This window comes from Scaptodrosophila lebanonensis, unplaced genomic scaffold (assembly GCF_003285725.1).
Source record: "Scaptodrosophila lebanonensis strain 11010-0011.00,11010-0021.00 unplaced genomic scaffold, SlebRS2 tig00000053-arrow-pilon, whole genome shotgun sequence".
NCBI lineage: Eukaryota > Metazoa > Arthropoda > Insecta > Diptera > Drosophilidae > Scaptodrosophila > Scaptodrosophila lebanonensis.
Genome location: NW_022060548.1, coordinates 8,046,780 through 8,070,401, shown reverse-complemented (window position 1 = coordinate 8,070,401; position 23,622 = coordinate 8,046,780). Strand labels below are relative to the sequence as shown.

General features: G+C 36.8%; 2 protein-coding genes across 2 annotated transcripts; both read right to left on the bottom strand.

The window, feature by feature from the left end:
- Positions 1 to 350: 350 nt before the first annotated feature.
- LOC115623494 (alpha-tocopherol transfer protein-like) lies at positions 351 to 7,295 on the bottom strand. Its single transcript, XM_030517870.1, has 3 exons — positions 7,169 to 7,295; positions 1,724 to 2,028; positions 351 to 1,161 (listed from the first exon to the last, which is right to left on the bottom strand). Exons 2-3 carry the CDS (start codon positions 2,026 to 2,028, stop codon positions 540 to 542), a joined length of 927 nt encoding a protein of 308 aa, XP_030373730.1. The 5' UTR covers positions 7,169 to 7,295; the 3' UTR covers positions 351 to 539.
- Positions 7,296 to 17,167: 9,872 nt separating this feature from the next.
- Positions 17,168 to 23,164, bottom strand: LOC115624222 (odorant receptor coreceptor). The gene is made up of 8 exons (XM_030518836.1): positions 23,032 to 23,164; positions 21,173 to 21,477; positions 20,082 to 20,218; positions 19,640 to 20,017; positions 19,342 to 19,576; positions 17,998 to 18,202; positions 17,775 to 17,930; positions 17,168 to 17,661 (listed from the first exon to the last, which is right to left on the bottom strand). The coding sequence occupies exons 2-8, from the start codon at positions 21,475 to 21,477 to the stop codon at positions 17,611 to 17,613; spliced, it is 1,467 nt and encodes a 488-aa protein (XP_030374696.1). The 5' UTR covers positions 23,032 to 23,164; the 3' UTR covers positions 17,168 to 17,610.
- Positions 23,165 to 23,622: the final 458 nt, after the last annotated feature.

Here is a 23,622-nt window from a genome sequence, read left to right as displayed (position 1 = left end):
TGTTATCGAAAATCGTTTACATAGATGATATGTTTTTATTTATTAAATTTTCTTTATATTTAAATATCTTTGAACGTCAGCTTTTTAAGCAATTTGTGATATAACTATCACGCACACACACACGCACATATCTAACACACACACACACACACAGACACACTGAGAGCACCACATGAACATCAAGAAGCGACCATTGCCATCGCTTTAATGGCAGTCGTTGAAAAATGGCCAGCCAGTGAGGACGATGTGACGATGCTTGGAAATGTGGATACTTATATGGATAACAACAAGTGATTTTTATTTATTCATTCCTTAATATTCAACAACTTTTATTGTAATTTCTTCTGGTATTTACGTATGAGACAGAGCAGAAATGAAGCGTAAAAAGCTAACGAATATTTGCAATGCGCGAATGAATGTGGAATTGGAAAAAGGAAGGTATTATAATACAATATATATAAGTAAGTTTATGCAAAATGGATAAAAAACGCATATGGGGAAAAAATGGATGGATAATCTCTGCGTATGCCGCTGGCAGCCTAATCGATGTTTAGCTGCCTGAAGGTGCCCTCCATGCCGAAGAGATCATCACTGGTCTTTGGTGCGCCCGGACGCAATGATTCGTTGGCCTTCTTGTCCTCCTGCTCCTTGAACCATTTGGTGTTGTCGGCCAGCTTCTGCTTCCACCATTGATTCAGCTCGACAATGTTACCTGCCTTGCCGCCATATTCGTTTGGCAGCAGCTCACGAGGCACCACCTTGTAGAGGCTCTCCACATCGTTGTGGAAGGTGATGCGACTGCGTATCTTCTCCTTGACGAACGGCTTCACAAAGTTGAAGATGGTGTCGACCAGCGGCGAAATGTTGATGACATGCACCTCTTTAACCTTAACCGGATAGGCCTCCTGTACGGCAATCAGAAACTTTTTGACTACCGTCGGCGAGAATTTGGCAAAATGTGAGGCTGAGGCCACCGACGCATCCAAAATGAAAATGTCACCCGCAATGCCAACGCTCTCCTCGGCCAGACGTACATCTCCAATCATGAGGGCCACCTTCATGGCGTCGAGTATATGATGGGGCTGAAAATCACAGTCAATGCCGCGTATAAAGGTAATGCGACGTCCATTGGGCGTAATGCCAGGCAGTGTGGGACAGTGCCTAGAAATGGTAAATAATATCATTGAATATTAATGCATTCATGTCAGATCTCTTCACATTATTGTTTAAAATGTCAATTTTACAATCGTGAAATGTCTACACAATACGATTTTTTGGGTGATGTCTACATGGCTGATTGGACTACCTAAGATTTCTTCAAATACGATTTTTAAATGGCAGATGTTTAAACGTCAAATTTGTACACATCTGCGTTAGATTTTTACGCATCAGACTTGTTGATTTTAGACATCCAGACGTCAGATGCGTACATTTGATTTGTGTATATATTAAATGTTTCCACATCAGATGCCTATATGTCAGATATCTATACTTCAAACATCTGCACGTTAAAAGTTAATGCCTTTGATCTCTATGCGTTCCATTTATCCACGTCAGATATCTACACGTCAGATGGGACTAAATTAAATGTATACACATCAAATGTCGCGACAACAAATGTTTACTTATCAGAACAAGTATGCGCTTAACACCTAAAGCTATTGATGCATGGAAAAACTACATATCGACTCCTGAAGATCCCTTATTGCGTTCCACAACTTACACATAATCCAGCACTATGTTCAGCTCCTCACGATTAATATCACGATTGGAAAAAAATTCGGGCACAGCATTTCGCATGGTATAGTACATGTCCAGCTTCTTCTTCACCTTCTCTAGACTGAACTTGCAGCCGCGCAAAAAGGTCGTCAAACGCATATCATCCATGTCCTTGGGCAAGTGTGGCTGCGTCTCTAGCCATTCGCGTATCAGCTTAATGTCGCGCTCAATATCTGCAGGATCCTCAGGTTCGCGCAACTCCTCGCGTATGCTGACGCGCTGGTCTGGTGTGGGATGTAGCATCATCATCTGGAGTGCGAAATGAAAGGGATAAGTTGATAAATAAATTTGTTAATTTGATTTAATTGTTAAAAATTAACCAACTCTTTATTTATTTGAAAATTTTTCATCGGAATTATGGTAAGTTTTCGGGATACCGCAAGTTTAGTAAAAATGTTCTTGATTTTAATTTTAAGACATAAGCAGAATACATTAAAATAATTTAGAAGTCCATATTTTATATTTTTATTAGCACAAAGTACTTAAACATTCTTCCAACTAGAACCAACCTGTTTTTGAAAACATTCTGAGCCTCATTTGTAGTTCAAGTGAGATAATCTATTTGTAAGCTTCAGCATTTGCTCAATAACTTCAAAAAGTAAACATCATTTATAAAAAGTATTTGTAGTCTACAAATTAGTTCAAAATATTTGGTAAGAGTATAAAATCCTCATCGATGGACGATAATATGTGAATGAATAGGGCGTGTTGAGGGGCTTGCCTGCAAACCTTGAAAACAACAAAGCTAGAAGAGAGAGTGGGGGGCAAGGTATAATGCTTAATAGCCCATTAATGTAGCCAACCCACAATTGTCTAATGACGTTTTATCGGTTCGTAAAATCAAAATAAGCAAAAATACATTTTTTTTAAATTTGTATACAGACGTCAATTTATTTTTGACATTTTAAATGGTGCGTCTTTGGGTTTGTTACACGCCACTGCGTCGTCGTTTCATTGGCATGCCAAACAACAGCCACGACAACAACAAAATTGACATCAACAGTACTCAAGTATGACCGGCCGTACTTAGAGGTATAGTATACCCTAGTCATAGTCATACCTACATTTCGGCGGCGTTACGTAAGCCAAAGACGTAAAACGTAAACCTAAATCAACCGCAAATGACCTCAAAGACTAACCATGGCTTTTGCGTTTATTCAGCGTTTAAGTCTCTTTAGCGCTTTTAAAGTCCACGACGCGCACTTGGCCAACAAAATAGCAACAACAACAACAGCAACAGTAGTAGCTACCTGCCAACCATAAAAGTAAGCGCAAAAAGTATCTAAAATGTAAAACAAAAACAACAAATATCGTGCGCTTATGCAAATTGTACAGCCGGCGCATCGTTAAAACTTTCGTAAATTTTAGTTAGTTAGAGAGTACATCGGCTCTCGTATTATGTACGAGTATGTATTCATTTTTATTTCGGGTAAGTGCTATTTTATGATTGTTACTTAAACGGTTTTGTTTTGCGTTTTGTTTATGGTTTATTGTTTTCTAAAGCGCCAAATTTGGTGTCCACACAAACATACATACAGACAAATATATATACTCGTATGCTTGGTTTTTGTTGACTTCACTTTGCTGGCCATATACTTCATATGTATACTTATACTTGTATGTAAATAAATGGTTATATATGTGCCAATGGGTAAATATTTATGTGGACTTAGAATGAAGAGCTGTATTAAACGAGCCACACACAAATAGATGTTAATTCTTTATAAGCCAAATGAAAAATTTAAATAAAATATTAAGATGTTGATGACTATAAATATTTAGCAAAAAATAACCACATGTGGAATAATTGGCAACAAACAAAAAACTAGAAATACAAAGTGCATAAGTTTAGTTTACAAAAAGGTAACATTTTTGTGGAACACTTAAACATTTTCTATAAATTTACCTTAAGCTTGAACTGAAAATAATTATAAATCTTGTTTCTATTTGTGCCTAAAACGATTTCTTATTTAAACGGTCTCTAATATTCTTAAACAACTAAAATAAAGCTATCCTTTTGGTATAATCATTTGGAATTATATTTTTTATTAATTAAAGTAATTGATTAATGGTTCAATTTCTAACCTACAAATCACTGAAATATGTTTCGCACTAAAAGCTGAAAGAGTTTAAAAACTCCCTTTAAAATACACGTTGTTTTGCTTTTGCATTTAGTAGATCTATGAATGCATTTTATATGTTTCCCTATAGTAGCTTTGATGAAATGTTGTCAAATAACTTTTGTTACATGAAAGAATATCCCACACTGCAATAAATCCGCATATTTTGCTCATTGATTGAGTGTGTAAAATTTGCAATAATCCACTTTGAAAAACGATTTTAAAATGAAATAAAGGCAAAGCGGCAGCGCCTATTGTCTAAGCCATCATATACATATACTATATACACATGTTGTAGCAACTTGATAGATTTGTTAGCTCGCGCCATGCAACGTTCAAAAGTGTGCGGCTCATTGAGGCCAACAGTCGGCAGCAATCACCGAGCGTGTTGCATTTTGGCTTTCCCAATATATAGTAGTAACAAGAAATAACACCATTGTGCCTACTGCGTGCTATATGGAACTGTAATTTTGCTTGCAACAACAATAGCTGTGGCAGCAACCTGCTAGAATCGACAGGCCACTTCAGTCCGCAGCCACAATTACTACCGGTTGGCGGTTTCTCGGACTGAGATCCAAAACCCCACACACACACACACACATACAGTTGCGCATTCAAAATTGCTCTCTGTGCACTCATGTGGTTAGCTGTGTTGTTGTTGTAAATGGTTATTGCGTTTATTGCAAGTTTTGCGGCAACAACTTCAAACATTGCGAAAATCTTCACGAAAAACGAAAAAAGAAAAATAAGTATTTGTGGCAAAAAGTCAGAAGAAGAAACAGGTTTATTGCCTTATATCTTCAGGCCCGACTCGGACTAGCTCTGAGACTTGCTTCAGCTTTATCTCTGTTTGCATGGTTTTGGGTTTTTGGGTTTTGGTCACTTCGCTCTTTGCTCTCCGTCTGTGTAAACACACTTGTAGCTATTTCTAGGTATGTGAATGTGTGTGTGCCAGTCATTATTACTTACAATTATTTTATGTGCATGTTTTGCAATTTCGCGGAATTTGTTTTGACGGTTTGTGGGCAGCGGCCATTAGGAATGGAGATGAGGAAATGATTTGCAAATAAGAATATAAGTTCTCCATGATAATTACTCCGGTTAATTGAGCCCAAAATGTTTCCGCAATATGACATAATATGAATATATTCACCATGAATTAGTTTAATTTAATTTTAAAAACACACTTTGTTCAATTTGAATAAATTTGTATAATTTTTGCTTGTTTTCTTTTTGCGAAAAAAATGCAAATGAATCGTCTTACTATTTCTGGTTTAATAACTAAGAGCTTGGCTATAAAACCATGGCTGTAGGTTAGGGGGTCAAAACATGTTCAATGATTCTAGTTATACATGATAGATTATCTAGTTTTAGATTTGAGAGTTCTTTGGAAACTACCAATAAATGCATTTAATAAACTAAATATTAATAAATAAATAAATAAATTAATTAACTAATAATCTTAATGCATGGCTGGTAAAATGTCAGTCTTCGTTATGTTTAAGTTCATTTTTGTTTCTGTGTAGATTTATGAATATTTTTCAATTAGCGAATAAAATAGATAAGCCATTTAATTTGTTCTATCTTCAATAAAATGCAGTCCAAAGTCATTAAATCAGCTACGGCTTAGTTAGTTAGCTACGGCTTAGTCCCATAAATGAAGTACAAATGCTGCACATTTTTCAAAAATTTGCATTTCTCCGCCTTTAGTTACGCCTTTTCCTTTTCGCAATATTGGTTTCAGAACTTGTTTAATATTGTGGTTAAATATTTCTCCTCCTTATTAGAGTATAATTGTCATTCATGTTAAATGAACATATTTATTTGGTTTTGTTTTTAATGTCCATGTGCCATAACAAGTTTTGTTGGTTTTGTCGATTCATTAACAATATTTTATTGGCTGCACGGGTGCACGAGGAGTCCAATATTAAAACGATAGATGAATTAATTTCTTGCACTACACTACCTGCATGTAGACTGGTGCTTTTCATTCTAGTATTCATCAAGTACTAACTTAGTCAATAAGTCTGCTTTAAAATTATAATTAAGGCGTTCGTGCCATTTGTTTCTTTCAAATTTAATAATATATTTAAGCTACACTATACACTTGCAATATATGTACATATTGATAATTCAGATGCTTTAGGCAATCTATGCTACTTTTTATTTGGAAAATAAGGCAAAATAAATTAATAATATTGTTTAACGATATATGTATAAAAAATATTTGGCTCCTGCTAAATGTGATGCTTGCAACGTCATGTAGAATCCATTCATTTTTGGAAGCCTTAGGGTCAGTTTTTGAGATATAAAAACCTCTCGATTTATAACAATTTAAAGCTCCTTCATATATTCTCCTAAAATGGTCAATGAAATATATTCGGCATTATGTAAATTTCATCTTCTTCAAAACTATGTTAAATCAAGACTTTAAGCTTCCCAATAATGAGAATTTCATGAAAAATTTGCATTTTCCGAGGCAAGTAATTTTTAATATGCCTTTCTGAAAATCTTATAGAAGAATCTTTTTTCGATTTGCAAAAGAATCCCTTTATTGCGAATGAATATATTGTTAAACTGGTGTTAGCTGTAGGCTCATGTAGGCTTAAAAACTTTAAGCTCAAAATTAAGTACAATAAATAAGTTAAAATGCAAGACACGCTTGAAAATTCAACGAAGACAGCTACTCAAATACTAAATATTATTCTCAACATATAATCAATTTTGAAGCACATAAAATCCTTTCATTCACAATTTCTTCAACGTGTACGAATTTTTTATTAAATGTATCTCTTTTAATATTTATGGATCTTCAACTAAATTTTGTTCGCATTTCAAAGCCACGGTATTCTTTTGTATTCTTGCTTTGTAAAAGACATGCACAATTATCAAATATATTCTGCATTTAATTTCTGCACATCATTTGCTGTATTTGCTTTATTGTTGACACTCATTTAAATTCCATGCCGCATTGTCCTCCACACAATGCGCCTTACAAAACGAATTGTCATTAAAGATGAAGATTTAAATGCTCAGCATTGAAATGTGGCATTTGAATTGAAATCGCATGAATTGTCAAGTGCAACAAACCATGTCACGAAGAGCTACTGTGAGTAGCAAAAGTCAAGATAATATATACATATGTATGTATATATTTTCTAGTTAATGTGAGCTCCTTGTGGCGTGGAATTTTAGCACGATTTTAATTGAAGTTTTATTTAATATTGTTTTACGGATCAAGTCCAGCGCGTTTTAACGGCTAAGCTCACCTTGAATGCAGTTGGTTTTTTAGCTTGGGGCCTAAAACAAAGAGTTAAAGCTGTAATCCTTTGTGTTGGGATATATCCAAAGTGGTTAACCGCGGCGTATAAGCGATCTGTGCTCTGACACGCGACACAACCGAAACGCTAAAGACGATAACTAAAACTGAACGTCTGGAAACATGTTTGGCGGCATATAAATACGCGAGCACCGCCAACTTCGGCGCCGACTGACTGACGATTGCGACAAAAACAACAAGTGAGTGCGCTCAAAAACCGAAAGCAGTTAAAACAGATCATGCCATGAAAATCGGTCAAAGAGAAAAACATACCGCTCGTACTAGCGAGCGGCGACGAAGCGAAGTTGCATTTGGGATTGGAATTGAAGTTGGAGTGCCAGTCCAGACAGATCGCCTGCCATTTGCGCAAGAAGTTCAAAAACAAAAAACGAAAAACTACAAATTGCACGCTTGAGTGTGTGCGGCAAGTGTGGCGCTTTTCCCAACAACAACAACGGTCAGCTGCTATGACTAAGCGCCTTTAATTGTTTGACAATGTTCGAAACCACAGCGCACAGCTGTATCATTTTGAATGGTTTGTGTCCAGGCTGAGGTTGGTTACCAAATAGAGCTCAGCATTATAGTTGACTTATTCTTTTTCAACTTGTAAGTGATTCTATACTTACGTTTCTAAATCGTTTTATGGATTTCTTAAGTATAAACTGCTCTTAAAATTTATATTTTACCTTTCCTAATCAAATCATTTTGAAACACACAATTTATTTAAGTAAATATTTAAATAAATTAACAATTTCTGTTCAAATTTTGTTCGATTTTTATTCTTTATTTTTTTGGTATCGATCAACTGTAAATTATAGGTCATGATTTGTTTTCTTTTATATAAAAATAAATGTATACAAAAATTGAAAGTAAAAGAAATACAAATTTAAATAAACATAAAGAATTTATGAAAAATATAATAAATGAAATAAGTATAAAAATAAATAAAATGAAAGAAAAATGAGATGAACATACGAATAAAATAAAAGTAATTTAGCTGAAAGGAAAATAATATTCCCCCACTGTGTTGGAGGCGTTAATTAGATATTATTGTAATTTGATTTGATTTCTTATAAGATTCTTTTTATAATTTTTATATATTTTCCTCCTATGTCGACAGTCATATGTTTGTTGACATAAATAAATAAATAAAAATAAAACTATTATCAAAATAGAGAAAATTAAGTAAAACTAACAGACACAAAGGTAGGTCGGTAGGTCGGAGCGGCAGCCAGGGTATGCACCCCGACTCACTTAGGCCTTGTAGATTGGCCCGTTGTGATACCGCATGGACAAGTCCACTTCCCAAAATACCCGTGTTTGGCTGCATGTCTGCGCGAGTATTACGTCCATCCAGCTGCCTGGATGAACTTGAAGATGTCTATCGGCTTCTTGTTTGCTAGTGCCGATAGATTTGGTAGGAGACTGTCTCCTAAGAATCGATGTCTTGTTCTTGACAAGGCCGGGCAGTCGCAGAAGAGATGTGTTACCGTTTCCTCCTCTTCCACGTCTCTGCAGCTTCTGCAGAAATCGTTATGGTGGAGCCCTAGTCTGGCGGCATGGGTGCCCACCAGCCAGTGCCCTGTGATGGCTCTGATTACGACTGAGCATTGGCTTCTGCTCAGTTTGCAGAGTTCAGAAGATCGTCTCTTGTTGAGGATTGGCCATGTTTGGCGTGTGATTTTACAGGAGTCTGTGTCGGTGGTCCACATTTGATTGGCGACCAAGTCAAAGTGGTTTCGGACTGACAGTTTACAGCTGGCCATCGGTGTACCGACGCTCTCCTTGTCTGGGAGGAGGGAGGCGGTAGTACCGTGTCTTGCCAGCTCATCGGCTATGCAGTTTCCCTCGATATCCCTATGGCCTGGGACCCAAATGAGGTATATAGAGAGCTGTGTTGCCATCTCGTGAAGAGATTTGCGACAGTTCTGTACTGACGTCGAGTTCGACGTGATGGCGTTAAGGGATTTTATAGCCGCTTGGCTATCCGAGTAAATGCAGATTTCTCTGGTATGTGTGGCTGGGCTTGGCAGTATAAGAAGAGCTTCTTGAATGGCTATTACTTCCGCCTGGAACACACTGCAGTGATCCGGTAGCCTGAAGGCTTTTCTGATTCCGAGTTCTTCGCAGAAGACACCCCCGCCTACGCGGTTGTCCAGCTTAGAACCGTCTGTATATATTTTGATGGAATTGGTTGGGCCTGGCGGGCCGAAGTTCCAATCTTCCCTAGAGGGAATGATGGTGTGGAAAGGAGTATGTGGATACTCTTCTGCGATGCAGTGGTCAGTGACTGATGGGATGTTGTCATTTCCCTTCAGAATTTTGGCATGACCAAAGCATTCCTCTGACCACTGGTTTGTTTCTCTCATGCGAAGAGCCGCCAGCGTGGCGTTCATTTTTCCCATGAGATGTATTGGGAGTATTCCCAGAATTGCATCTAGTGCATCATTTGGAGTAGTGCGTAAAGCGCCCGAGATCGTTAGTTCAGCCTGTCGCTGAACTTTGTTAAGTCTCTGAAGAGATGAGTTTTTCGAAAGGGATGGCCACCATATGGAGACACCATATAAAAGTATGGGTCTGATTATTGCAGTATATAGCCAGTGGACCACATGGGGGGCCATGCCCCATTTCAGTCCAATGGATTTTCTGCAGGTATAGAGTGCGATTGTGGCTTTCCGCACTCTGTCTTCAATGTTCAAGTTCCAGTCCAGCTTCCTATCTAGTATCAAGCCTAGATATTTGGCTGAGCTGTTGAAAGCTAATGGTACCCCATTTAGTAATGGGGGACGAAGAGATGGGATTTTGTATTTCCTCGTGAATAGTACCAGCTCAGTTTTGCTGGGGTTTACACTTAGGCCACTTGACGTTGCCCAAGTTGAAAGTGTGCTTAATGCGTCAGTCATGCGTTCGCACAAGGTTTGGGGAAATTTACCCGAGAAGGAAATGGTCACGTCATCTGCGTAGGCTATCGCGCGGCATCCCCCTATCCCTTCTAAGGATCGTAGGAGTGAGTTAACTGCCACGTTCCATAAGAAGGGTGAGAGCACCCCACCCTGAGGCGTTCCGCCACTCACATATCTAGATACCGTGGACATCCCCAGTGTAGACTTAATGGACCGCCTAGTAAGGAGCTGTCTTATCAGTTCCACAATGGAGTTGTCCATCCCTAGATCGGTGAGTGAGCCTGTGATGGCGCTTGGAGACACATTGTTGAAAGCACCCTCTATGTCTAGGAAGGCGATTAGAGTATAATGTTTGATTTTTAGAGCTTTTTCGACGCCCGAAGTGACAGCATGGAGTGCCGTTTCTGTAGATCTGCCTTTGCAGTATGCGTGTTGAGAGCTTGAAAGCTCTGAGAGGGGGATCTTACTTCTCAAATAGAGACCCATTAATCTCTCGAAAGTCTTTAATAGAAAAGATGAAAGACTTATCGGCCTAAAATCTTTCGGGGTAGTGTGCGAGGCTTTACCTGCTTTGGGTATGAAGACCACTCTTGATCTCAGCCAAGCTTCTGGAATATTCCTTGTCAGGAAGATCTTGTGAAAAATATCTGCCAGCCATCTGATGGCAGTATTTCCTGCGTGAATAAGCTGCGCCGGAATGATATTATCCGGCCCTGCAGACTTATAGGGCTTGAAGCTTTTTATTGCCCATCTGATATTATTTTCAGATAGAAGATAGGGTGGCGTTTGAGATGGACCAGCGCTTGCTGAACGGCCGGTTGGTTTGATGCTTGTAGAGCTGGGAAACATTACATAAAAGTATGTTAGTAGACAGGATGTAGTTAAAAATGGACTCACCCCGTACATTGGTATCAGTGCTACCCCACTGAGTGTGATGAGCGTTGGCATCGCATCCTATGAGCAGATCAATGTTGTTCTGCCTGCTGTCCTCTATTATTTGTCTTGTCAACAGAGGTGGAGGGTTAGCTTCCTCGTAAGCCATATAGGCTGAGCATATTCTTAGAGGCTTTGGCTTAGCCTCAATGCATGCGGCTGTGTTATCTTCATTACTGAAATTGGATAGCAGAAAAATGTTTATGTTTTTCTTGATTAAAATGCAGGTTCTGGTCTTGCCTGAGCTCTTCGCTGTGATCAGCTTATACTCCTTCGTCCCCAGTCCAGAAACCTTGTCCCTACGGACCCAAGGTTCCTGAATGAGGACTACGTCGATGTCGTCTTTGCTCAGACGATGTATTAGGGCAGCTGTTGCTGCTTTGCAGTGGTGGAGGTTAATCTGTAGAAACCTCAAGGGCATCTACCTCCATCTCCACCACTGTCCTATCGGCCTCGTCGTCGTCTAGGATGAAGTCCTCATCCTCGTGGCCTAAAGTCGCGAACCCTTTCGTCAGTTCGGAGGTTTCGGAGGAATATCCTTCAAGGATATCCTCATCATCCGACGCGACCTCTGTTTCAGGACTGCCTGGAACGACTGGTTCTGCGTCTGCTGGTTCCGCGTTTTGTGTGGTGGGCTTACCACTCGCTGTGTCACCTCGGTAGACACGTATGGCTACCGATTTGTAGCCATACCTGGCCAGATTTCCACATCTTGCCAGCTCGTCCACCGATTCCTTGTTTATAACGAGTACGATCTGGCGCGTGGTCCCTTCCGCCTCCTCTACCTTGACCACGCTCCAGTCGTCCGTTTTCATGCTCGGGTTGCAGATCTGAAACACCTTCAGGATCTCTTCTGGCTTCTCTGGTTTCGCCGATACCCTGACCCTGGCACGTGGTCTGCTGGGTATGTCGCACCAGTCCACCGCAACCAGTTTTGCACCTGGATACACTTCTCCGAGTGCTGCAATGGATTTCTTGTAGGCCTCGGCTGACCGCTTGTCATGACAAGCGATGGCCTTGACCCTGCCTTGATGCCATCCTGCATCGTCGCATATAGGTGGTGGTCCTCCACTCGTTGCCAGGTCCGTCAGAAACCGACCTTGCAGCTCGTTTTCGACTCCTGCCCATCGGTGTCTCAACAGACACAAAAGAAGTATTGAAAATATACAATGAAATATTATATATAACAAAAAAAGCAAATATAAATTCAAAAACAATATAAAAGGAAAATAAAATTAAATAAAATCAAAAATTTAAATAACTCGTTACATTCAACATATATGGAACGAAACGAATGTTTTCTGTTGCCAGGTTCGTGTCTTAAGTCTTTCGTTTTTCTGAGGTCAACACAACTGAAAGGCAAAATGAAACTGTTAATGCATTGAAAAGCCATTGAAATAACAATAAGACACGCCTTTTTCTAATAATGCAGCCACATATATATTGTTGTATATAAATTTAGAAAACGTTTGCAACATTTAACTGCTTTTATTTTATTGTAGCGCTTATTAGCTCGCCATACATGTCTAGTCCGAACGCTTCGCCAGACATTGCGTGCACATTGCATTTTCGAAACATAATTATTTCTGATAATTATTTTCTCGACATTTTGCTTTTTGTTAAATGAAGCAATTTATTTTTTCGCTTCGAATGCGTTTTTCTTTGTGCATATCTCTTTTTTTTTCATTTTGCGAGCAAGTCATTGAACTTGTCGCTGATGCTGAGGGGCAAACATTTTCTTTGGCATTTGGCAGCCATTTCCTCATTTTCATTTAAATGGAAATTTTTCCATATATATTGCGTAAATTGCACGCGGCCATAACTTTGTCTTTGGCTTATATATGTTTTTATTTTATTTTTTTTATTGTTCCACTTGTTGATTACCACAATTATCAACGCTCGTAAACAAATATAGTCGGCTGATGAAGATATGGCAGTCAGCGAGACTTTGCCTGCGCACATTAAGAGCTGTACATGAGTTGAACTTAGCTGCCCTTTATTTTGTTTGGTTTGTTATAGCCGTAGAGACACAATTGCGGCTTATGTGGTAACAATAATCAAAAGGCACAAATGCAAAATGAACAGTTACAGATCGGCGACTATAACGGCAATGGCATAGACGGTGTGACGAGTTTTTAGTAGTCTTGGATTATGTGATAAAGGAGAAATTCAGATGAATAACGTTTCAGCTATTTGATGGTGGTACAAGTATATGTAATTGCAATTCAAAGTGGCATTGAGTTGAGATATACTAAGACTAAGGCGTATATATATTTTCAAGTTAGTTAAGTATATGTTGAAAAAATATACAATATCAAACTTAAAGAATCAATAAATATATTGATGACCTTGCACTTTCTGTTGAATTCGTTTAACCGGCTCGAGGGCAAGTGCCTTAAAATCCACGCCTATCAGACATGGGCGTGTAAAATATACGCAGCTACCCTGAAGTCGATGATTGTCAACAAGCATTCAATATATATTTAAAAAATCGCTTAATTTATAATTTCTAGCCTCAATAAAAATAATAAATAATAATTTCTAGGCAATATTAATTATTTGTACAAATATTTGTTAATTACACTTTTAAGAAAAACTGCTTGATTGTAGTTAAATACTTAAAAAACAGCATTATGAATTAAAAAATCGTTTTAATACATTTTTACTTGACTTAATTGCTATCGTACAATGTTTTGAAAATATTTAGTAACATTCAATTAATTATCATTTTTCAAATGTTTTTTATCGATGTTCATAATAATATTTGAATATCTATGTACATATATCATATACAAATGATTTAAGTTTATCCCACTTCACAATGCTTAGATTGAAGAAATGAATAAAGATTAGTCTAGCAAATGAAAAGGTTAAGTTAGATCGAATCAAAACTAACTACAAAGCAAGTCGAGAAGAAAAAAATTAAGAAAATTGAAAAGAAAGTTTCCATGAAGAATTTTCATATCATTTCATAAAAATGTAATGGAATGGGAGCCCCAGGTTAATTAAAAATAAGCATTGAATAAATTAACTATAAATTACTTCGATCATTCATATCCTAATATCATCAACATAATTTTTTATAAAGTTATATGCAAAACAATTTAAAAAAGCTAAGCCATTGATTGATAAGGTGAGGCACTTTTTGGAGTTAGAATGTCGTTTCTTTGGTAACAGAAAAATGAAGTCTTTAAGCAAAAAGTAATGAAAGCATCTTTATTATTTTTGGAATAACTTCTAACCACAACAGAAGGATACGTCAAAGAAGCCCAAAACAAACCTAAATTAAAGAAGAATATAAAAATGACCAACCTTGTATTACAAATGTTATTAATATACAAATCAAGGAATCTTAGCAATTAAAAGAATAAAAAAGTATTCAGACTACTGAAAAAATTTATCTAGCTTATTAGTAATTTAGACATCTCTGCAATAAACAAATTAAACACCATAATCATAAAATAAAACTGTCTAAATAACAAACTATACTTGTAAAATAAGCAAATAATATTAACACTTATTAATCCTGCATTTTACACGGTGCTTGTGCAGAAAAAAACCTGCTTCAACAATCATTTATCATTACCTAAAACCTAAAAAATAAGATAAATTGATTTGAAAATAAAGAAATGCACTTGAAAATTGGCAAGTTGTGCGAAAAATTTCGCATAAATAAGAAATTAACGCCAAGACAGCAACAAGCCAGAAGCTTGTCGCAAAAGGCATATACAGACATACAACAACAACAACAACTGGACACGGACAACAACAAAGAAAAGAAATGAGAAAAAAAAGAAAACTAATTAAACTTGAAACTAATAAATTAAACAGTGCTGGCTGCTGCCGACAAGAAACTTTCGTTTGCAGACGAAAGTGTTCGCAATAAAGAAAACAGTAGCAACAACAACAACTGACACATATGTTGTTGTTGATAATGTTGCTGTTGCTGTTGCTGTTGCTAAAGCTGCTGCTACTACTTGTGGTATATACTTGTACGTACTATATATATTTTTATGCTTTTTTATTTCCTTGCAAACTTTTAGTACCAACACTTATGATGAAAAGTTATAAAAAGAAATAAACTGAAAAATATACAACAAAGCGTGGCCGCATTATAAAAAATAAAAATAATCGTGCTACGTTTTGAGTTCAGCTTCGGTTTTAGCTGCAAGTGGCGAGTCGAGAGTTGAGAGTCGAGTTTCTTAAGCAATTCGAAAATCATAAAGCACGCTTTCAAAACGCAAAAGACAAGACGAAAAAAAGCATTTTTAAATTACATTTCTGTTACATTTCGTTAAATAGTTTTACACACACACATACACACACTCACACACTCACACACTTTTAAGCCCGCACACTCATGTGTGTGAGTGTGTGTGTGTGTATAATTTTTAATTACTAACTGCAATTGTTGCTCCATTGCCGTTGCTTCGGTTGCGGCATTCACGAATAATAACTTGGCCAAAAAATATTTAACTAGACTAGAAATTCGCATTTCTCATTTACATTCAATTAAGACGGCTTAAGACCGTCTGGCCAACATGCAGCGGAGCGTGCAGATGCACCGTTCATTTGTTTGCACGTGACGCCCATTATGTGGACGTGCCCATTTGCGTGATGGCCACGGACAAACAAGCTAATTGGCCAAGACGCCAAATTGGCGAACAAACACTCGAAGATAGTCGCGCACGCACACTTACCCTGCAAACATTTGCAGGAGACTCTGATAACGTATCGTGTTAGAATCGCTTTTAATTGCTCTACAAATTGCTAAGAGATGGAAAATAACAATAAAATGTTTTTCTGTCGCTTCTTTGTCGCCAAAGAAATCTGTCAATGCATTGGATTAAATTTAAACTACTACTAGGCATTTAACTTATTTCCACTTAAATTATTGCACTAAATTGAGTTCAATTGAAAGAAAATTAAATTCATGAGAAATTCCAATTAATTGTGTACATATTATTAGTCACGCAATAGATAATGCATAAAGCGAATTTAATATTTGGTATTCCTTTTTATGTTTTATACAATAAAAGCTTTTAGTATATTTTTTATTATGTGAACAAATTGAAAGTAATAAAACTTTTGATCACGTCTCTCTACCTCCATATTTGATTCTGAAAAAAATCAAATCCAAAAAAATCTAAGAAATTTAGAAACTAGGGGGATAAATTCTATATGTAATAAATGTGGGGTTCTCGGATTGGGGAAATTAGAATGAATTACAAACATAATTTTAAACTAAATTCAGGGTTTTATTATTTATCCATCCATTCCACTTTTTCCATTCGTCGCTGTTTAATCAACTTTTCAGAAGGTAGCTGATTCTTAATTATGTTTGCAGACCGATATTAAATCTTGATATAATTATGTATAAAATCGTATAATTGTATAATCCATATAGAGAATTAACTAACCTTACATTACCAATCTACTTCTGTGGCGTACAAAAATATTATTTTGATTTTACTCCGCTGTTAATTTTTGTACAGTTTGCAAAATCGTTAACGCATTTCCACTGCAGTTTGCAGTAAATAGACATGAGTAGATGAGTATATATGTATTGCTTATATCGCTGTTGCCAAATTTTGAGTTACATTGCTGCTCATAACTGCTGCACGCAATGACTAATTGCCATTTCGAAAGTCTTTTCTATCATATACAATAATTAATTAGTATTATTATTAACCACTGTTGAAAGGAATTTGGTGTAATTACTGTGTTAACTGTGAGCTATCGGACAAAACAAATGGACTTGGCACTCTTTTCTCAATTAGATGACTTGCAAACAAAACATTTACAGTCTGTTTGTTGACCTTTCCTTACATAAAGCAACTCTATAGAATAATTTTTGTTCTTATAATATACTCAACTGATGCGCAATTTTTTTTTAAGATAGAGTTAATTTTATATTATATATTTAAAATAATTTAATTAAATTTTGTCTACAAATTATTTGATTATTCGTACGTAAGACGTTAGAGAAAAACCAAATCTAGTTTGCATTTCCACTACACATTTATTATTGATCAAACATAATAATATTTTTACATTTCATGTTTCAGATTAATTGATATGTTGGGTGTAAAAAATACGCTTTGTTTGGCCGTGGTTGGTAGCTTAACATTTTTCAAAATACGACGCCATCATATGAGTTACCACAAAGCAGCTAAATAATTATTCGCTACTGTTTATTCGACCAGCTCGTCAGCTAGAGATGCCTTTAAAGCTACTTGGTATACGAAGTTTTTGAATAAGAGTTGATTTAAGGCGATGTGGCATCTGATGGTACATGCACGTATTTCTTTAGCACTGTGTGTGGGAGAGGGGCGGGGTGGAGGTAGGGATTGGGGAATTATAGAGCTAAGAAAAAACTTTGACACAATTTGTAGAACAAGCACAACAATTCATCAAATTCATTTGCCAAGTTAGCCAAGCCAAGGTGCCGAAACTCCACGTCCTTCTTCTCGCCATCGCCAACGTCCTTGTTGGTGGCATACAATATATTTGTAAGCATGTTGTTGTTGTGAGTATTGTTGTTGTTGTAGACTGCTCACTTGAGTTGCACCAACACCATGAAGTAAGTGACAACAGCTCCCAGCACCTGCACGACACAAAGGAACACGAAGAAACAGGAAAAGTTTTGTGAATGAGATAAATTGTAAACACGGCAGGCACGCCTGTGCTGGGGGGTTTGGGTTTGGTCGCCAAACTTACCGAGGCAAACAAATCCAGTGAAACGGTGAAGAATTTTGCACCCGATATGGTCATGGCTTTCTGGCACTGTTGACACACGATCTGCACAAAAGTTTTGGCCTCCTCGGAGCCATCGTACCAATGGCAGGAGTAAGCCGCCTCCATGACTGATGAGCTCTATATTTGGGCGCATGTATGTATGTATGTGTGTTTAATTTGTAGTTGTGAACAACTGTTAACTCACCTCCTCGATCAGACGATTGCCAAAGATGCAGAAATGGAACACCTGAGCCAGCGCATAGCCCAAATAGCCAATGACCGTAAATGCATAAACATTGACGCCATTGATTTTTGTTGCCTGATAGGCCAGAAGGGTCAGCTTGATGGTCGATGTCAACATGTGGAGTAGGAGGGCGGCTCCATAGGTGTCGCCAATGGCGGCTACCAGCCTGTAAAAACGCACAGTCCAATAACTTGACGAGCAATGGCAGATGCAATGGCTTTGATTTGCCCAACAGAATGGTTGTGCGCTCGATTTGCCAGCGATAACTCAATTGCCAGACGGTCGGCAACAACAGTAAAAATAATTTAAAAACTAACAAAGCAATTTGCTAGTCCACAAGGACCAACAAGCTCAACATCAACATCAACTGCAACGGCAACAGCTGAAGCCGAAGGCAGATCCCAAGTCAAGCAACTCCTACATAAGGCAGCATACGAACTACGAGGGCGAACTAATAAGTAAGTCGGCCTTCACAAGTTTTCGGTTCACATAATTGAGCAGCTTTACAGAAGGTATAGGTAACTGGTAACAAATAATCGTAGAGCTCGGCAGAATGCTGTACCAACAACCTCACTTAAGACGTAAGCTTAGGTGCTAAAATATTTTTCGGTCTAGAAGTTTCCAGAGTTCTCAGTACAGCTCGTCTTTTCGGCGCTGAGTTAATAAATGATTCCACTGGAAAATCATATTATAAAGAAGTTCGCTTAAGAAATTTCAAAAGATAATTCTAAGAATAGTCTGTAGGAGGCATTTTATTTAGCATCACGAACAAATAAATGTAGCATTTGCTTTTCATTAATGCCACATCATTGAGCATTACAGAAGCAAAGATTAAATAAACTCCAAGCTAGCTTCGGTGCTCTATGTTGGAAATTATTCGTAATATCTTATTTTGGTGGCCATCTAAGATAACTGAATAATTTTAAGCTCTTAAGTAGAATGTTTTCCTTTTCAAGAAAATGTTTCTTTGGTAATGGGCCCAACCTCGCATGTTATCGAATAAATATATATGTATAGTATATACATACATATGAACAAACAAATTCAACGCAACATGCAATCATTCATGCAATACACACACACACACAAACAAATAAGCAGACTTCGATTGAAATTGAAAAGCGAACGGGAGAGTGCTCTTGAAAGGATGAAAATTGCTGAGCATGAAAAATTTACAGAGCGCAGACGGCAGATGAGAAAAAGGGTCGCAAAGGGGCGCAGAGTCAAACAAAAGGATGGGAGCTGGTCTCGTCTCTCAATTTGGATTTAAATTTCCGACATTGCCATAAAAAAGTCATCACTCACCGCACCACATGCTTGTGCCTCTCGACCCAATACTTGATGGCACTGCGCACCATCATTTCCTGTTTTTTGGTCAACCCGTTGGGATTAGCGCCATTGACGCCGTTACCGAAGCCGCCACCACCATTAGTGCCACCGTTGAAGGACTGCAGCGTGGATGGTGCTCGAAACTGTGCGCCCCAGTCCGCTTTAGTGCTGTAGACGCCGGACATGTCCATGTCAGTGCCAGGATCTTTCTCTGCGGAATGGAACGAGTGAGTTCAACAAAGTCTGTTCATTTTGGCTAAAACCGCACACTTACCCTCATTGTGTATGAGCTCTGATTTGGAATTGGCCGACAGTGAGCGGAACAAGGCGGCCGAGTTGGGTCGATAGGTGTCCAGCGAGGCAGACAGCTCCATTAGCGGCTTCATGATGCCCTTGAGATGCTGGAGCTGTTCGCAGGCGAAGATTAGCCAGGAGCAGAACATGACATCGCACAGGTTCGAGTGCACCATGGAGAAGAGCAGGTAATAGACTTGAAAGGCGAAGCTGATCATATAGAACATGCCCTTGCCGGCATCCCACGGATAGAAGGACTTGATGGGTAGACGTGGTATTTCAACCGTAATGCTGGAATTCGTTTCCTTATCGACCGCAAACTTTACGCTATCACCAAAGAAGGTAATGGTTGTCCAGGCTAAGTGAGAAGACGGCAAAAAAAAAGCTGCAGTGGGAGTGGGAAAGTATTGTGTTCAACTCACCTGTGGCTGAAGCAAAAGTCGTCAGCATTACCAGAAAGAAGAGCTTACGCATTTTGGCCAACGCAATCGAATGGTAACGAGCATCAGACTCCGCGAACAAAGGATGTGTGTTTACTTGATTCCAAATGTTCAGGGTTCTGTGCACAAAGTTCAATTAAACGTAAATCGTTTGATTAATGGCCCTGCACTCGGATAAAAATCCTAGCATTCATATTCGTTCTCAAGTCAGTTCAAGTTCGGACGCTGACATTAGTTGGATACGTGCAAGAATACTGGCTTCTTAAATAATACGCATTTCTTTCACATTCATAACTTGAAGAATATGCACGAAATAATTAAGTGGTGCAATCAATAAACAATAAAAAGCATGTTATATAAATTGTATCCTTAAAATTACACGTTGACTTTTATTTTTGATTAAAAAATAAAACTAAAAGCATAATCATTATTTTCTAAGTTTTATTTGTTTTTTCTCAAAAAAAATAATTATTGGTTAATTTTTAAAGTTACACTCAAAAATAATTAATAAATTTTTAGAGAATGAATAAAAATTAAAAAATATAGATAATTAGATACATAATTTTTAGAAAATGATATCTGCAAAGACCCCGCTTTCTCAAAGTTACTATAAGTGAATGATTTTTTTGTTTAAAAATAACAAAATAATCATTATTTGCAATCCCTGTTAAGTACATATATGTACTTGTATATTATCGCAAGTTTCGATTTGCTGTCCAAATTATCAGGGCTATTTATATATTTTCAAAATTGTTTTATTTTTATAAAAATTATAACATTTTCTAGTACTGGTATTATTAATGATGAATGACCTATTTATTCTACTTACTTGGCACATCAACTTTTGTCTCTATTTTAATTTAAGATCGATTCATTATACCTCTAACAGGACCTAACTTTAAACCGTATTTAAATACATTAATTGCTAAATGGTCTGCATTCGATTGCCTAGGAATGTGTAAAAAGTCGTTCTATTTTTCTCCAAGTGTCGGCTAAGACGGCAACAGTGAGGAGCTCGAGTAGCTGCCTTACATTTAATTTATTTGCAGCATCAATTAGACACCACCGCTTACCTATAAAAGCCCTTCTGACTCACAGCCAGATAAATGAATTTGGTGATGCAGTGCGTGAAGAAGAGTGTGGTTATGGTATTTCCAGATAGCTCGTTCACCTCCTCGGCATTCAGCGCCATGTTGACCAGAATGAAGCCAAACTGTAGGACAATGAGGAACAAGTGCACGGACGAGTAGATCTTCTTCATGAAGGCGCTTCCTCCGGTGAAATTATGCATGAACAGGCCGGAATATTTCATCGCCCGGATGTTGGGCATCAGATCGGCCACCAGGCCCGTGTATTTACTCGGCTGCATTGTCGTCATCTGCTTGGGGTAGGCAGAGAAAGCGGAATAAAAATACACGCAAACAAATAATAAAAGAAATCCGTGTGAAATTAATTGCTTTTTCATTTAATTAGCAATTATTGAAAATGGTTCTCATGGCTGTCGCTTCGTGTCGTTTTATTTGAGTGCAAAAAGTAGAGGTTGTCGATTTCTGCTGGCACAAACCACACAAACACATACATACATATGTGTCTGAATTAATGGATGTGGATTCAGATTTAAAGTGCATACATAATTATTTCTCAGCTTTAGGTTTAAATGAAGAAATATATATTAAAGGAGATGTCGAATAAATCGGCAATTACGTTACAAATGAGATATTGTGCGTTTATTAAATTAATTTTTTGTTTTTGTGTTTAGTTTATTTGTTTATCTGGTTCTTTTGTATGCATGTATTTGCTTCTTCATTTAGTTTAATAAGTTTATATATTTTATTTGAATATACTGCTTTCAGTGCTTTTAATTTCGTTATTTTGTTTATTTATCTCATTTGTTTTATAGGTATATTCGATATACATATATTATTATATAGCTTATTTTTTGCTTAATCTCTTTATATGTTTTTTTTTTAATTATCAGATTTCTATTATCTAATCCACCTTTATAAATTCAATGACTTTTCCTGAATATTATTTTATAGCTTTCTTAGATTTATTTTGTTTATTTGGTATTAATTATTTATTTCAAATATATTGGATTTCTGCACAATTTTTTTTGTATCGTTTTCTCAAGTGAAAAGTATAACTTTTAAGTTTCTAAATCTAAGCGAATAAAATAGATACCAAGAAATAATAAAGCGCTTATCCTCGATTTTAAAAATGAAAAGAAATTTTTATCAATTTTATCTTAAAAGCTGAGGCAATTTTCAGAAAAAACATATTTTTGTATAAGAATTCTCGTAGATTTTGATTGAAGTAACATTATATTTAAATAATATTTATTAACTTTGAACAATTTTTGTTTAAATTATTTGCCTTAAGAAGCCTATACTGTAATAAAGAGGTATGTATTTGCATAAATATATAAGAAAGACCTACTATTTGTAAATATATAAATTCATATCTCAATTCTAATTTAACTGCCTTTTAAGTTAAAGAGTTTTGGTTTTGTTATTATTTAATATTTCTGGCCTATTTTAGGTAATCTATTCTATTTCTTGAGGGGAAATTTGTTAAATAATTATTTAAGCTTAGTTTATTAAGTACCAGAATTCATCAATCAAAAAGAAGAATTCATCAAAAAATAATGTGTTCATGAAAAACAGTAAGAAAAAAAGCTCCTAAAAACTGTATTATAATGGAAATCCACTTTTGACTTGTCCATTCTGATTTTGTTAAAAAATTATGGTACTATTTATAAATTCTGCTATATTTATAATCCTATTAATCATATTCATATTCGGATATGAATCAAGAATATAAAAATGGTGAATTTTAATCCGGATTTATTTTTTGTTATATTTAAAAATGTTCAGAACGTTTACGCTTATAATGTTTTATATTTTTATTTATTTAATTTGTAATTTCAATTTACCTTGACAGTTGCTTTATACGCTATGTATTGTCAAATTTAATAGCTATTTAAAACACTTTTAAATACTCGGAGGCACAGTCCGCGCCTAGATCAACATTCTTGGGGAATGTGTGGTTTATTAATATTTTTTTGACAAACCAACAACACTACACAAAACCAACAGCTTAGAACTTTGTAAATGTTATTCAATTAGAGCCAGGCGCCGCAAAAAGAAGTGACTTGACTTGCCGCCTTCAAGTCGCCAACGTTAATGAAAACTGAAATCTTGAAACTTTGCCAGTTTTGTTGGAAATTGTTAGTCGAGCAGCAGTTATTATATGTTATACATATATATCCACATGTACAAGTATATAGTGTAGGGCGAGGACGTGTACTTTGAAGACGAAATTCCCACGCTATGGCCGACAACACCTTCGCTTTAAAAAGGCGGCCAAGTGCGCCACGGGCACGGACACGGATTCCAGTCAGGAGGTAGGCCAAGTACATAAAGCAAGGACACGTCCACTACAATACTCTATAAGCCTTTATGTGTGTGTGTGCGTGTGCCACTAAATTGTCGTTTTTAATGAAAATCTTTAGGCTCTATCGACT